The following is a 16,732-nucleotide window of genomic DNA, read 5'->3' on the forward strand; positions in this document are numbered from 1 at the left end:
GCATCAGAAGACCAGCCCCTGCAAGTGGCAAAATCTTTAAGGAAAAGAAGACAAGTACAAACAAAAAACACATAGCATGTACATTTGCATCACCTGCAACCGGCAGTAGATATCGGGACTTCCTCTCCCATGGGATATGGAGCATTTTGAATCTTTTAGGTGGTTGGGCTTGTCCAGCTCAGACCTGGAACTAAAAGCAAAGGAGAAGCAGCTACTGCAGGGCCCAAAAATATCTGAACACGCAGAGAAGCCAGTGGCATTTGCCAGAGAAACTGGGAGAGGGACACATGCAAGTCCCCTCAAGCTGCTAATTTTGCATCTTTACTTGCTTTAACATGCCATGGAAACTATTTTAACAGAGTGCATTCCTGGGCAGGGGGAAGGAACAATCTCAATTAAGGCAGATGTTTATCAGCATTGCGTAGGTGGGGGAGCAACAAACACTTTCACCCAGCTGATCACAGGCAGAGGGAAAAGGCAGAATTTGGGTGGGAAAGATAATTGGTGCTTTGTTCATCTGTAGAAGCAATTTAACCAGCACCTTTAATCAAAGGGAACCAGCCGTTGTGCTGAGGTTCTGGCAGCAGGCTTCCCAGAAGAAGTACCTGGCTGGCAGGAAAAGGACAGTTGAATAGATGGGCCTTTGGCTTGATCCAGCGCGGCTCTTCTGACGTTCTTACCTCTGGCAGAAATCCAGGATGGTGCCAATAAGAACCGCACACATCTCTCTCAGGTCTCCATCACAGCCTCCAGCAGCAGCAGGCACAGGAAGAAAGTGCTGATACAAAGCCCAGTAATGGAATTCCTGCCTGCATGCAGGAGAGACAGGCAGAAAAAAGCTCAGATCTTCTTCCAGCAAATCAAAAGGCAAAAGAGAGAAGGGGTGTGTGTGTGTGTGTGTGTGTGTGTGTAAAACCTTGGGTCAAATCTTCTTACGGTTATCATTGGTCCCCAAGGCTGGACATAGAAGTGAAGGCTTTTACGCTCAGACTCAAAGGGACAGACAGAGGTTGAGAGTTTTGCAAAACTCCCCTAATATTCCAACTTGTAAAAAACCAGCCTCTGTGCTTAATTTTCACTTTCTGGGGTCATTTGCAGGTGACCCAAAAAGTGCTGCTTCACATGAATGGAAATCAACCTTCACAATCCTGCTGCCCTCCAGATGCTTTGGACTACGATTCCCATCAGCACAGCCATATGAGGCTGCTGGGAGTTGTAGTCCATAACATCTGATGAGCATCAGGTTGGGGAAGGCTGAACTTTGAACTAAAGTTAAAGCCAGCCTGCAGCACTCACCTCTCACAAGGAGAAAGAACGTCTTCATCAGGCTGGACCCCTAGCTCCATCAGCAGCCACTCTTGGAGGGTTAGCTACAAGAAAGACAGATACATTTTTGTACAGGGGACACAAAACAGCAACAGGAGCTCCCCAGACACCTTAGCCTGTTCCTCCATGCTAAGCATTAGGTCATTTGCTCTGGCCCGCAGGCATAAACTGAAGTGCTAATAGCATTGAATTTCTTAAATCAGGGCGAAATCAGGATATACTAGCAGAGCTCTCAATGATTTGAAGTAGACTGGCAAGGATTTCTGACTCCCCGTTGCTTAACAGCAGCAACAATAACCTATCCTACCACTACCACAAGGCCTTCATGTGTAATGGATTAAGAGCTCTTCTACACTTCACTCAAACTTTCAGAGGGCTGCTCAGCTCTGGCTAAATGCTAAACTGAGCCAAGCTTCTTATGCCTGCTTAACTGGCACCCAGCAGTGAAGACTCAACCTGCTACAGATAACGCTGAGACATGGTTGCCAGAGGGCAAGGGAAGAACCTGGCACAGCCACTGAATTTACCTGGAACTCTTTCTCCTGCAAGAGCTCTTTGAACTGGGTTTGCTTCCACAAGCAGAGGGCAGATTTCCGGTAACAGATAGCGGGGTGAGATAAAGTTTTCCAAGGAACCTCAGCTGGGTATCCGTCATAGCCTCTTCCTCGAGCCTCTAAGCTGAGCCGTGGAACAACATACTGAAGCTACAAAACGGGGGGACGGGGACGGAACGACGACTGTCAATGTAAATAGCACTGAGCTAGATGGACTACTGGTCTGACTCAGTATAAGGCAGCTTCCTATATTCCATATACAAATCCACAAGTTGACTTTATAGAACAGGGTTTTCATATTTGTTGACATTATTGATTTCATCACAAATATGACTCCAAATTATTAAACAGCATTGATGTACTTCCCCCCGCCCCCCCAAAAATGTTAGAGCATAACAATAATAAAATCTGGAACCACAAGTTTTGAGAAAAGCAGGCTGGAAAACGCTGCACTCACAGAATGCTGAGCAATCAATCTAGAGAGAATCCTTGACAAGCATGCAGGTTAGCACACTACAGAGTAACTGAGCAGAAATATCTGCAGTGGAAAGATGCATTCGTGTTCGGATTTTGACTTCTGAGTGCAGGATAACTGTCGTTTGCTTTAAATATATATTTTATAAAGTTACCTTTTTTACAAAACCAGGATGAAGTAAGGAGCACAGACAAGCATGGGAAAGGGAAGGAAATTTGCAGAAGTAGTAAGAGAGAGCAGCTGTACAAAACCTGCAGAGAGAGAGAGATAAAAAGTATTATTTTTTTGGCCTTCCACCAGTCCCCTTTCAAATACTATCTATTGTATTTTTATCCCATCCTCCAAGAGAAATATACCCGTCACCTATTTTACTCTCACAACAGATGAAACCTTTGATGGAGAAAGAAGTTTACCTCATGCAGAAGATAACGGACTCTCCTGTCCGGCACACCAATAAATAATCCCAGAGCTCAGTAATTGAAAGACATCTTTTGGATGCAGAGTGAGGAAGCCAAGAGCAGGTTTCCACCTCAGGAATTAAGGACTTGGCTTCATTTAAGTGGATTACAAAGACAGCCAAGCCGATGACATGAGCATCACTTAGAGAAGGCCCCTGCAAACAGACAAAACATACCCCAATCAAAGCACATGAAAATACATTTTGTACCCATAGCGACCAGTTTCAGTAAACTAGGAGTGGCTAACTTGCAGGCCATCAGCTGTTGGACTACAGTTCCCATAATCCCTGACCATTGGGCCATTCTGGTTGTGGCTGACGGGAGCTGGAATTTAGCAGCATCTGACAGGTCACAGGTTATCCCTGCAATAAAGCCCAGAACTCAAAGGGGGCCTATCTCAGGAGATCAAGTAGACGGACGCTCTGTGATGGCAACAGAAGGAGCCAGTTAAATTCCGGTTCTTCAGAGGGGTGCATGCATTAAGACATCAGCTCATTGCATTGGGAAACCCACCTGATGATAGATAAGCTGGCAGAGCCTGCCCAACAAGGATGGCAAGAGTCGGCGGTGCCCACAAACCATTTTCACAAAGAGGGATGGCCAGGCCCCTTGCCTATAAGGAATACAAGCCATGCCATCATATTGCTGCCAGGATGAAAAATTATTTATCTTTGTTTAACTACGTTCCAATGTTCCAACTACGCAAATGTTATTTTTACCTGTCTGGAGGGAAGGAGGAGGAGGCAGCCATTACACTCTGGCAGAACGATGTCAGAAGAAGATCGACAGCCTGAAAGAGAGAGGCTGGTTGTTGATTTCTACCCCAGGGCCTTTGTATCTGGTGTTGGTATCTAGCAGGCAGAGATACAAGCTCCTACCATCCAATTACAAAGAACTGGGAACTACAATTCTCATATTTTTTTCTGACAGGACCTCAACAAATACTGAAAATATGGCTCATTGGTTGGATGGGTTCCCAACATTTTATCTCCGTAAAATGATTCTGTCTCAGGGATGTTTCAGTGAAGCAACTTATAGCAAAAGACCTCTGTACACACCCCTTGATCCTGCTGTTCAACTTCAGGAATGGAAAGGTTTAGCTTGATCCTAAGACTCAGGGATGCAGCTTCATCCTCGTCTTTCATACGTCCCAGAACGCCCACCAGCTTATCAGAGACCACAGCAATCTGAGCTGGCACCTCTGCAACAGAGAACAACATGGCAGAACAGCCAACAAAGGAGGCGAGGGTATATCCAACTGCTGAAGTTCCTTAGGAATTTATTTTAAAACCTCATACGCAAATTGTTCTGCCAGCCTGAACACACAGTGCCACCGGCACATGTGGCGCTTGATTCAATCTGAAGGAAGCGGGAAGTTTTAACAAGCAATAATGTTAACAGGGGACCGACCAGGTTTAAGCGATGCACTTGAGAACTAGAAATGGACCTTGAGCCATCTAAAGCAGATTAGGCCAGGCCTGCATTTAGCAAGCCAAAAAAGTGGTCTTTTTCAGCCAAGAAAAAGCACAATGTTTTCCAGATACTAGATGCTGAAAATTTAAAGCGAATCAGACAACTATGTGTGTGTGTGCGTACACACACACACACACACACACACCACGCCCCTAGTCTAAAATGCAACTCCGACCTGCTTCTCCCAACAGCTTTGTTTTGGCTCACTGCCCAAAACAAGCTACGTTATGTTTAAGGGGATGACATAATACCCTGCTGGAGCCCTCACAACACCTCTTCCCACTGTGGCCACTTTGAGTTGTGTGACTGTTTCCAACCCAGCAGTTCCATTTGCCCTTTGGCCACCCCCTGAGTAGGCCAGGTTGCACCTTCTGGACAGTCATGCCTGGTTCATCTCACCTTGCCCAACCAGATACCCCAGGGATCTGCAGAGTCTCCCCCTCGGGGTTGTCTTTTACCCCTGAAGCTGGCTGATGATGCGTGAGGCCCACAAACATCTCACACGTACGACGCAGGCTCACATCATCTGCCAAAGCAGCTTTGCAAGCACATCCTGTGCTGTTTCGTCCCCAATCTCTCCCCGTTTGCCACCCGATTGCCTTCACTTACCACCATGCTTGTTCTGGTCTGTAATAAGCAGCCTCAGTGTGTCAAGTTCAGCTTTTAGAAGTTCCAAGGGCTCCCTGAGATCACTTGCCTCAATTTCCATTGATTCATCTGCTGGACACAAGAAGCTGCTGCTGTCTTATGCCAGGATCAAGCTACTTGTAAAGCTAGCCCAGAATTTTCTATTGTATTTAAAATGTTTCTTACATGCCCTTCAGAAGGTTTTAGGGCAGAGCAGAAAATGGTGCAGGCAATTCACCCAACATACAAACTGCAACATATGAACGGCCAAGGCTTCTCACAGGAGCAGGCTGATGGCAACTCCTCTGCTGAGAGAGCTACACTGGTTGCCAATTTGCTGCAGGGCCAGGTTCATGGTTCTTGTGCTAATTCACAAAGCCCTGAAGAACTTGGGCCCCGAGTACCTTAAGAACAATCTGATTCTTTATGCTCTGCCTCAATTACAGAGATCCTCTGATGGGCCACTTCCTGGGGTTCCCCACACCCCAGAGGTTTGTCAGCCTCTGTTAAGGACCAATCCTTTAGTGCAGCAAGCCCTGCCTTGTGGAACTCCTTGCCAACTTACAGACATCTCCTAAAAATTGTGTTATTCGGACAAGCCATGTGAATTTCTTTTTGCCAACCAGTATTTTAGTGATGTTTTTATCATTCTTACTGTAATTTTGGATGGCTGTAGTTTTATGCAAGTTGAGTTTTAAAATGTTTAAATAAACATAAATGCAATATAAAAGCAACAGCAAAATGAAAAAGTAGATTAAAAACTCATGTTTAAAAGCTTCAATCACAATTCCATCCAAAATGCTTGGGCCAATAGAAAAGTCCTTAACCTTACAAACCCCTAGGGTCCCAGGCAGAGAAAGGTCTTTCATCAGCACTTGCAAACAGATCCCCTTTTAACCACAGATGCCTGAGGGTTGAACTTGGGGTGTTCTGTATGCAAAGTGTGTGCTCTCCACCAATGAGTTATAGTCTCGCTACCCCCTCCTCCCAATGGGAAGTGCATTTTATTTCAGCCTGTAATATAAACACTGTCAACTTGAAGCCCCACTAATTTGATGGAGCAACCTCAAAAGAGCACTTGCAAGAGTAACAGCCCACATTTTTAACGAGGTTCTTAGACAGCATGCAGACTATCGACCTACAATGGCTCACAGCACCACCTCTCTAGGTTTGGTTTAGGGCACTCAACCTAAAGAATGGATTAGAATTTGTGCAATTGACCAAATTTATCTCCACATACGTATCAGTATTAAGCTAGCTCAGCACATCGAAGTCTCCAGGCGAATTTAGCAGCACTGTTCGTTAATCCTGCTTCACTGGCGCGATGCCCCAAGGCTACATATAACAGACAATGATCGTTTTAGAGCTAACAGACAATGCAATTCCATCAATATCAAACCAGCTGCATTAAAGGACAAAAGCAGGCTAAATCGTTTTATTCACTTCTGCTATTTAATGGAACAACCACTAGGGGCCAGTGTCCCCACTTTCTCTGGAACACAAATCATTCCTTTTGATTGCTGCAAGCTGCTAAAAAGCATCACTTCACCCTTGATTTCTGGCATAAGTAGAAAGGTCCAGAGTTCTTTAAAGGCAACAGCAGGACACATCAGCTCCAGTTCATCTTTTGTCAGAATTGTACCAGAAAACACAGGGAGCTTCTTGCACAGCCCACACTGCAGATTAACAGGCATGGAAGCTCCACACTGAATCACTTTTGCAGCTCAGCAGCAGCAGCAGCAACACCTCTTTCTCTTTGCAGCAAGGAAAATGCCAGCACCTCCTTAATGCATTTCCCCATTACACAACCACAAAAGAGGCACTATCCCTGGGGAAATGCCAACATTTCGTATTTGTTTTAATACCTGGGAGAAGGTGAGCAAAGAAGCAGCGTTTGTTTTGCTTCATTCTTACCACTAGGCAAATAGATCTTTCTCACCTTGCAAGAGCTTCTCTTTAACAGCTTTGCATTCTTCAATATAAGTGGCGTACGTGTTCACAGGGATTTTCTCAGCCCTGTTTTAGGAGACAGAAACGTTTTTATGCCACCACTGAACCAGCCTCCAGTTGGCATATCACATGTGAACTATGTTTTAAAGCGAACCAGGGCATGCAGGTGGCTGCCCCTTTTATTGGCTGACAAAGTAAGCAATAGAATGGGCATGAGCTACAAACAGGAAGCGTTCAATTAACATCAGAGTAAAAAAAAATTTGAACAGAACTTGATCGTGATTATGTAGATTAGGGGTCAGCAAACTTTTTCAGCAGGGGGCCAGTCCACTGTCCCTCAGACCTTGTGGTGGGACGGACCATATTTTGAAAAAATATATGAACGAATTCCTATGCCCCACAAATAACCCAGAGATGCACTTTAAATAAAAGCACACATTCTACTCATGTAAAAACATGCTGATTACCAGACCATCCGCGGGCTGGATTTAGAAGGCGATTGGGCCGCATCCGGCCCCCGGGCCTTAGTTTGGGGACCCCTGATGTAGATGGATGTTGGCCATAGGAAAGGGCATTGCTGGTTATAAAGTGCTGTGTGGAACCTCTCCTGTCATCCCACTTCTCAATAGAAAACAACAGCCAAAGAAGTGCAAAACGGCTCCAGTATAGAAGCAACCGGAGATAAAGACCATTTTGTGCCACATGGGAATATTTTCTTGCACATGCAGTTAATCAAAGGAAACCTGGAGACCAAGAACAGTGGACCCAAGAGGCAGAGAGGTCTGTGGGGCATTGAGAAGAGGGGTAGGACCATAACACCACTGGGTTACGTGGCTGCAGGAGCAGAGACAACTCAGCGTCATGGGGAGTCCCATCAGGTGATGTCAAACATCCACATTATGAAGCCTCTAATACCGAAAAACAATTGCAGCTTTACAGAATCCACTTCCTTACCTCTTAAGGGAGTCTATCAAAGCCATGCGGGAGTCGGGTGTTTCAGGAAGCTGCAATAAAAAAATAAAAATAAAAAATAGTGTTTTAATATCCGTTTTGACATTGCTGATTTAGATGCACATGTTTTTTTTATGCTGCAGCTCATTCTGAGTGTGAATGTGCTTAATAGAACAGTAACTTACAAGTTTAAATAAAACAGAAAAGCAACCCAAACTTTCAAAAAATTCCATTCGTCGCCCAAAATTGGAGGAAACAAAAAGAAGGATGCTCACCACACGGGGCGCAAGTAAAGCAGGAATAAAACGTGAAGTGTAATAGGACCGTCTGAAGATGCTGAAACACAGGAAGGCAGATGCGGTAGAAATTAATCACACCTGGAACACAAAGTGCATCTTAACATTCTTAGAAACTTCAAGAGAGGAGAATCCTGCTTGCTGGTTTCCCATAGGTATCTGGTTGGCCACTGTGAGAAAAGGATGCTGGACTAGATGGACCAGTGGCCTGATCCTGCAGGGCTCTTCTTATGTTCTTGGGGGGATGTTTCCTAAGGGTGCCTTTTTAACCAGAGTTGGGGAACTACCATTCATGGGTGTTCGGCTCTTTTCCTCCTTCACATTCTTTTCACATGCAGCAGCAAACACTAGACAAAGACCTACCAACAGGTTTTATTATTATTATTTTAGCCAGCAATTCCAGCTCTTCTTCTTCTTCTTTTAAAGCCTTTTTTCCTGACCGTATTGTATGATATGTCCCTGAAACAGAATATTTTGGGGAGCTGAGAGATGAAGATATCATACCTGGCTTCCATCACACTAGTTGGGATCTTTCCAGTGTTTTCAAATATCTGAATCGCCTTTTCAACATCATGAAGTGCCTGGCAGTGTGGCTGGCATACACACAGAGAGAGAAGCAACAGAGGAGAGAAGAAATGTTTGTTTTTTTTAATCTCTTTTTACACAACTGATCCAAGTCTTTCTTTCCTGCTCTATTGTGCTTTGTGACTGCTTTTTCTGTCCCATGGGAGACATGGCCAGTTCAGCTGCATTACAAATACTTGGTGATGGGGAACTAAGACAGCATAACAGGAGCAGAATAAGATCACTATCAGGTAAAATATACTCAAGTGTATCTTCCAAATTTCATATATTTTATGCCTTGGGGCTTATAGATTCTGCTCTTAAATGTAAATGGCTGCTCTGGGTAAAGTCAGGCAGAAATAATGCTGTTTTGGGTCTGGCACAAATGAGCAGCCACAATAAAACTGCAAAGAAACAGCAAGAGCCGAGGAAATAAATTCTGTGACATTCAACAGGGCCCAACAGAGACATAAGAGGAATGAAAAGCAACATTTCCTGCAGGATACACTGAGAAATTGAAAGCAGAACTCCCTGAAAACAAACATAGCTATAGCAAACAGCTTTTATGTATCTCACACTTAAAAGAAAAAGACCAAATTTGTTATGCTGCATTTCCACCAGTCCACCAGTAAGTTCCAGCATCTCTGATCAGACTGCAGACAGAGTTGTAGAAATAAATGACTAGAATAATATTGGTCTGAACTAAACAAACCGGAATGTCATGGTTCGTTTTTGTCATGGAGATTAAAATTGGACCCACTTACACTTTTCTGCCTGTCTTGTACATAACTGCACAAAAGTTACCAATCTGCAAACATTTTACATGCCTTGTTCATTCACCAGCTATATTTCCATACTGGGCTTCCTTCCTCTGTTCCAATGCTGAGTGCTGAGGAAGTGCTGAGCACCGCAGATCACCTGCATGCAGAGCCTACCCTCCTTCAGCTACCAAGCAAATGCTCAAACACAAGGCTGCTGTCACCCATCCTTTTCCCCCCTGTCCTTGTGTAATTAAAGCTTTTGCCTCCTTTCAAAGTAAGGCTGTGAGTTCTAAGCCCTGGGGGCGTCGGGAGAGGTGAGATTCCAGGCAGAGAATGAGCATCAAAAGTGCAAAGGAAAAGGGAGGTGGGAATGAGTGGGACTGCAAGATCAAGTCAGGCTATTGAAAAACTAGCACGGGGACAAACAGAAGAAGACACCTTCACCCCCGTATGGTCCCCCTTCATCGCACACACAGCCCAACAAGACAATGACAAAAATCTACCGACAGCATACAAATCAATATGGCTAAACTGATCCAAAACACCCACCAACCCCACTCACACAGGAAACCAAAGATCACTACAGCCAACCACAAATGAACAATCACACCCTACACCAACCCCGACCTCTCTCACCGCCAAAGGAGCACAAGCAAACAACAGAGAGCCAACACAAACAACGCTGATACCAAACCCTACATATTTTAAGGAAAATAAAAACATCATCTCCCCACCCCACCCACTTCCTCCCCCCCTCTCCCTAATGTCTCAACAACTGAAATTGATCTGTAAAAATGCTTTATGGAAAAATATGAGAGACATTACACATACTTTGTAAACCAAGAAAATATTTAATAAAAAAAAAGTTAGGCCCTTGAAAGACCCCAAGGGAAGCCTCCGAAACTGAAGCAGAAGCCCTGGAGGAATGTGCCCCCACTTCCAAAAACCCAAAAACCCTGAGCTCTGATTAGTAAAAGGGTTTGCCTGCTGCAACATTTGGTAATTGCTTATCAGATGTCAAGCTGAAGAAGGGTATTGATAATGCAAGGTAGTTTTCATGGTGCTCGGAGAGACCCCATTCTTGGCTTAGCTCCTGGCTACCTGAAGGGCTGCCTCACTTCCCTCTGTGCTTCTCTATCGCTGAGGCAAGCTTGGCTGGGATTCACAAGAGCAACTTCTTTCTGACCACATTTAAATTGTGCAATTCCCTTCCTCTTCAGGAGGACTGCTGCCCCCCCCCACTCGCTCAATTTTCTGCTCCCAAGTTAAGACCTTCCTTTTTCAGATAAGCTTTTTATTGGCCTTGTTAGTCCGAAATGGCTGATCCTGCTGCTTTGTGTCAGTCTTATCTACAGCAATGCTTAATTTGTGTTTGATGTGATTTAAACACCAGCCAAAGTCCTTTTTATTTTCTCAGGTCTTTTAATCCTTTGCTCATTTACGTTTTTTGTGCTGCTTGATGTCTGTTTTTAATTATGCTGGCTCCTTTTATATTACGATGCTCTAATGTTTTTTTTTTTTTTAATTTTTATCTAAATTGCAATTTTTAACTTTTTGTAAGCTGCCCTGAGAACCTGCGGAAGTGCAGGGTTACAGAGCAACCAAGCAATAATATAAATAAAATGATAATAGAACTTGAGGTAAGCCATGTAGCCAATTATTAAGGGCAGGTCTGTACTTGAGAGAAGTTACCACAGAAAGGACGTGGGTGGCGCTGTGGTCTAAACCACTGAGCCTAGGGCTTGCTGATCAGAAGGTCGGCAGTTTGAATCCCCACGATGGGGTGAGCTCCCATTTTTCGGTCCCAGCTCCTGCCCACCTAGCAGTTCAAAGGCATGTCAAGTGCAAGTAGATAAATAGGTACCGCTCCAGCGGGAAGGTAAACGGCGTTTCCATGCGCTGCTCTGGTTCGCCAGAAGCGGCTTAGTCATGCTGGCCACATGACCCGGAAGCTGTCTGTGGACAAACGCTGGCTCCCTCGGACTATAGAGCGAGATGAGCGTACAACCCCCAAGTCATCCGCAACTGGACCTAACGGTCAGGGGTACCTTTACCTTTACCACAGCAGCAAGTCATAGAAATTATACTTATGGGGTCAGTCCAGGTGGTTCTTGTGTACCTGCACAGCTTCCTTGACAGAAGACAAATCCTCATAGAGACCCATGTCTTCTATTGCTACCTGGAAAGCATGGAAAGAAAAAGGAGCACAACTGAAGGCATGGTGATGGAAAATGGCAGGGGGCTTAGTGCAAAACAAGACTCATCCCTAGAACTGGTTTCCGACAGCTCCAGGGCTAATCTTGGATTTTCCTACCCTGCACAAATGCAAGAGAGGAGGAAGATACCAGGTAGCTGACTGAGCCCCTGCACCTCCCTCTTTGAGAGGCTGAGCCCCGGAAATGGAAGAAGCCCTTCACCGACCTTGAAATCAGCCAACCGGGTTTTGGCGAGAGTGATGTATTCCAGAAGAAAGGGGCGGTATTTGATGGGTACGAATGGTGGGTGCATGATGTGGACCTAGAGAGACATTTCAAATCAAGGTTAGGCCGACAGTCGTCACGCCCATTGGATGCCCCTAGCAGTTTTGCACATTCCCTTCCAAGGTATGGGCTACAGAGAACAGATGCAAGATTTATTGTACGTATACAGTTACACCGCATGCTGCATTTTTGTATGCATATGAACAAAACAAAACAAAACAAAACAAAAGCATAGAACACTTTACACTTCCTAGAAGTTCAAGCAGCAGTTAAAATCTAAAAATAGGTGGCAAGATCCTGTCCATTTCTCACCTTCAGGTATTGAGGGGCTTCTAAGGGCACCAGCTCCGACAGGAACTTGAAGAGAAAGACTAAGGCCTTCTTACTGCTACTGTGGTAGCCACTGGTGCTCCCAAAGGCAGCCTGGAAAGCAACAGCAACACACAGAAGACTGTTAAACTATGCACATCTCTGAGACTAGGGAATTCATTACTGCGAGATGTAGTGACCGTCACAGACAGCTTTAAAAGGAGAAAAGGCAAATGCATGGCGGAAAAGGTGTCAATGACTGCGTTACCTGCAGGACTAGAGCTACTGCACACCACCTAGGAAACTGCCTTATACCAAGTCACACCGTTGGTCCCACTTGCTCAGTATTGTCTACACTGACTTGCAGCAGCTCGCCAGGATTTCAGGCGGGAGTCTCTCCCAGCCCTAACCTGGAGATGCTGGGAATTGAACCTGGGACCTTCTGCTTGCAAGGCAGATACTTTACCACTGAGCTATGGCCCTTCTCCAACTGGATGGGGAGAGAGCAGGAGAGGGCTTGTGTTCTTATGTTCCGTTTGTGGGCTTAAAAATAATCGGGAGGGCCATTGTAGGAAACTTGCAATCCGCTATAGCAGGGGGGTGCGAACCTGTGGCCCACCAGATGTTGCTGGTCCAAGAAGAGTTAGAGCCCAACATCTTCTGTAGGGCCACAGGTTCCCACCCCCCAGCACTCTTGGGATTCTTCTATGCAGTGCTGGTCCAGCCACTTTTCACTCCAAGTTTGATTTATAATGTTTTTACGTTTTGAGTTTTCTGTTCCGCATTCCCTTTGCCATTTGGATAAATGAAGGTGTGGGTTGAACAGCAATGCCAAATTCCTGCTGTGCTAATGCAGCCTTGCTCCATTTTTATTTCAGACCCATCCCAGCCAAATGCAAAGCACCTTCAAATCCTAGTTTCTGGTAGAAGCTTGGATACCCTTCAAGACACACACACACACACACACACACACACACCGTCCTTGCGTCTGACATAACAAGTTTCTTGGGGAAGCGTCTTCCATTTGCTCTTACCTTAAACCATTCTGCATAAGACATGAATATCGCAGGACCCTCCAGGGCTGCCTGGCGGACTATTATGAATGCGGTGATCATGTTTTCCAGATCATAATCCTCAAAGGCTTTTCTCAACAGGCGGTCCAGGAGGTCTAGAAGAAGCAAAGCAAGTTCTCCAAAATATTACATACCTTGGGGAAACCTGGATGCTAATAAAAAACAAAAAAGCAACCCTCTGTTCAAAGATCGAACAATACATTAAATACTCTTGTATTTAAAAAAAATTGCAATTAAAAATGCTAAGGAAATTGCTGTAGACAATAACAGACAACCCTGTTGTCTCAGTTCACAGGCCAGAGTAGCAAATGTGCTACTCCTTCCCACTGGTACAAAGCAACCCAATGAGCTTCATGGTTGTATGGGGATCTGAAGGCAGGTCTCCCTTCTAGTCCAATGATCAACACCAGAGCTCCTGTGTCATATCCCCCAGCTGACAGGTGTGTGGAAGGTGCGTAAGAAAGGTAGGTCATTTTTTGCTGTGATATGGCTATTGTGGAATAATTGTCTATCACCATCATTACATGTTTAGCTGCCTGGTAAAGATGCAGCTCTCTCAGGAGAGTAGTTACCGGTACTGATTTCTGCTGCTGCTGCTGCTACTACAACATGGGGACATCCTTTTCTTCTTCTTGCAGATTCCTATTGCATCTACTGTTGCTTTTTAGTTTAAATCTTCACTGAGCATTTTGATTTGATTTGATTTGATTTTGGGGTTGTTGTTTTTACCATTGGCAAACTTTAGCTTTGGATCAGTTTTCAGAAGAAGAGCCGGATTTGTATGTTTTCTTTAAAAGTAAGCAAACACATACTGAGCGCATAACCATTTAAAGGGTTTTAAAGCTCCAACATTATACAACCACATTTAAATCTCTCTATATTAATGCTCATACCTGAGCATGCACTTCCAGCCTTCCAAAGGTAATGGAAGAAGCCGTTCTCTGCAGAATGGGGCTTGGCACAGTACTGCAAACATGTGAGCATATGCCCCCTCCAGGTGGCAGTTTAAGCCGCAATTAATAGCACTTTAAACAGTCTCAACATAATGACCCACAGCTAAATTTAAAAATCGGGGGGGGGGGGAGAGATTTGGCAAAGCCATCCAAGTCAAACTAGTAATATTTGGCAGAGAAGTCAATATTATTTGCGAATATTTCTAAAACACCGAACGAGCAGTTGTGAGCACTGGATCACACCAGCCATTTCCCTCTCGTGTCTGTTGGTTCCGTGCTTGAAAGACCACCACCACCAGCAGCAGCCCAGACATCTTCTCCAAACATACCTTTAATCAAGTGTTGTGCTTGAGGATGACAGACTAACAATGTAGACACACAGGAAAGGACATGGTGCCAATTCACTTCACTTGTCTCTAAGACCAGCTGCAAATGATGCATCAGCTCTTCTGCTTTGAACACCACAAACAGCTAGAAGGGGAGGAAATCCTTTTGGAATCGAAGGAAGCTGGGGCAGAGTACCCAAGAACACATTCATGGTTCACTCCTGACCATCACACTGCTGATCAGTGTTAGACAGTATTAAACAAAGTGGAATAATGGTCTGGCTCATCCTAAGGCAGCTTCCTATATTCCAGACCTGAAACCCAACCCAGAGGAGGAGAAGGAGAAGCAGGAACTCCCACTTTCACCAATAGATCTCTATACTGCCAGTGCCCCTGAAGAGCCATTGGATCCAGACTTCCTTGCCCAGGACTGTAATTCTCCACACCAACCACCTGGTTAGTTCTCAGACTGTCACTCTGCATCTCTCCCAAAATCTCAGACCAGGGGAGATGGTGAGTCAGGCAGGACCTTCAAAGCTAGCTGCCCGTGAGGCTATTGAGCAGGAGGGGAAAACACATGGAAGTGTCTATATATAAGCAGAACTGAGACATCGTATCTGAAGAAGTGTGCATGCACACGAAAGCTCATACCAGGAACAAACTCAGTTGGTCTCTAAGGTGCTACTGGAAAGAATTTTCGATTTTGTTTTGACTATGGCAGACCAACACGGCTACCCACCTGTAACCAGAACTGAGACAGTAACTCTTATCCAAACTTTCTGCCTGGAGAGATGAATCCTCTAAGGCCAGAGCCAAATGGCTTCCCTTCCTTGTAAGCAAGCAAGCAAACAAACACAGATGAACACCCCAGATACTTCTCCTTGCTTGCACATCCTCTTTTTATATCCCCATTCCGTTTTGCAAGCCTCTTGGCACAAACAACATTTCCCCAATGCTTTGTTTGGTTTCCTGGCCTCAGCTTACAAAGCTATTGGCTTTTATTATTATTTTTTGTTCCGTGAGAGAGAGCAGGCTCCTATTTTGCTATAATTGAAGCATGCTACTTCTGAAAAGCCCAGACGCAGCACATATCACGTTACAGGGACTGTACCAAAGGGTACAGTTCCAGTAAGCTGCACGAGCTTCAGGAAATAATAATAATAAACAAGGCTTGTGCTAAAATGTGAGGTGTTCCTGGTCAGATCCCACAAGGAAGAGACATACTTTGCGGTACAGCATGGTGAGCACCGGGCTGGTTCTTGCAAAGCTCCAGTCTCTCTGTAGATGGATGGCTTCAAAAGCTGTGTTCAGAGAAGACAAGGGGGAGGGGAGGAAAAGCTAACTTTACAAACCAGTAAGAGCAATTCTGCCAAGGGATAACAAAATATCAAAGGCTTCCTTTGTTTATGCCTCACAAAATACGTTAATTGTTTCTAGCATCTCCTGAAACCATTAACCCCAGGACCTCTTTCACTCTTTCTCTTGCACACACTACTCATTGCATTGCTAAGGCACTGAGTGAAAAGCTGTGAGTTCACAGTGATGGAGGTGTTTGCATTTCCATAGGGCAATGCAGGGTTGCAATTCAGGAAGGACATGGCACAGGATGAGTGAAAAGCTAGTTATCCGCATGATGCTCTGAGGGCAGACTTGTGGCTTAGAAAGCGTGCAGGTGACTCCTGGAATTCTACCGTCTTCTAGAAGAGCTAAGTGGTGACAACCTCCCTGGCTGATAAATAGCTAGCTATTCTACTGGAGGCTGTAACATACTGTAACATTTACAGTATGTGAAAAGTAATTGTTAGCATGACAGCAATGTGTATTTTGCTTTTGTCAGCCAGTTGGTTATAAGCTCATTTAGCTGAAAAGTGGTTTTAAAAAAAGAAGAAGTCTGAAATACAATTTTTAAAGACTAAGGAGCAGGAGTGAGAACATTCAAGCCTAAGCTGTTCTTTTTCCAACTTCCACCGGAATCCCGACTTCTCTCATGTGCCCCTGGCTTCGTGTTTTCTGGCCTGGGCCTCTCCTCTTCCGAGGGCTACACTGCCTTCAGGACAATTTGTCAGGGGATGAAAGCTGACAGTGGTCGGGGTCAGAGCCCAAAGTTTAGGGAGCCAGCATTCCTTTTCGCTCTCTCTTCCTTCCCCTGCCCAATG

General features: G+C 44.9%; 1 protein-coding gene across 4 annotated transcripts in view; it reads right to left on the bottom strand.

Moving 5' to 3' along the window:
• FANCA (FA complementation group A) overlaps nt 1–16,732 on the bottom strand; it is a 36,444-nt gene that overhangs the window by 9,597 nt on the left and 10,115 nt on the right. Inside the window, exons 12-31 of one of the 4 annotated variants that reach the window (XM_033157037.1) lie at nt 15,801–15,877; nt 14,580–14,721; nt 13,259–13,392; nt 12,228–12,338; nt 11,857–11,952; nt 11,555–11,614; nt 8,615–8,703; nt 8,090–8,150; nt 7,818–7,867; nt 6,853–6,929; nt 4,896–5,006; nt 3,872–4,014; nt 3,533–3,603; nt 3,327–3,426; nt 2,769–2,968; nt 2,510–2,606; nt 1,854–2,030; nt 1,297–1,370; nt 681–809; nt 94–190 (exon numbers count right to left, since the gene is read on the bottom strand). In XM_033157037.1, the coding sequence (XP_033012928.1) occupies nt 94–190; nt 681–809; nt 1,297–1,370; nt 1,854–2,030; nt 2,510–2,606; nt 2,769–2,968; nt 3,327–3,426; nt 3,533–3,603; nt 3,872–4,014; nt 4,896–5,006; nt 6,853–6,929; nt 7,818–7,867; nt 8,090–8,150; nt 8,615–8,703; nt 11,555–11,614; nt 11,857–11,952; nt 12,228–12,338; nt 13,259–13,392; nt 14,580–14,721; nt 15,801–15,877 (2,096 nt within the window). The remainder of the gene's footprint in view (nt 1–93; nt 191–680; nt 810–1,296; nt 1,371–1,853; nt 2,031–2,509; nt 2,607–2,768; nt 2,969–3,326; nt 3,427–3,532; nt 3,604–3,871; nt 4,015–4,895; nt 5,007–6,852; nt 6,930–7,817; nt 7,868–8,089; nt 8,151–8,614; nt 8,704–11,554; nt 11,615–11,856; nt 11,953–12,227; nt 12,339–13,258; nt 13,393–14,579; nt 14,722–15,800; nt 15,878–16,732) is intronic. The other 3 variants (XM_033157040.1, XM_033157038.1, XM_033157039.1) reach the window with 3 other exon arrangements.

This window comes from Lacerta agilis, chromosome 8 (genome assembly GCF_009819535.1).
Source record: "Lacerta agilis isolate rLacAgi1 chromosome 8, rLacAgi1.pri, whole genome shotgun sequence".
Classification (NCBI taxonomy): Eukaryota; Metazoa; Chordata; class Lepidosauria; order Squamata; family Lacertidae; genus Lacerta; species Lacerta agilis.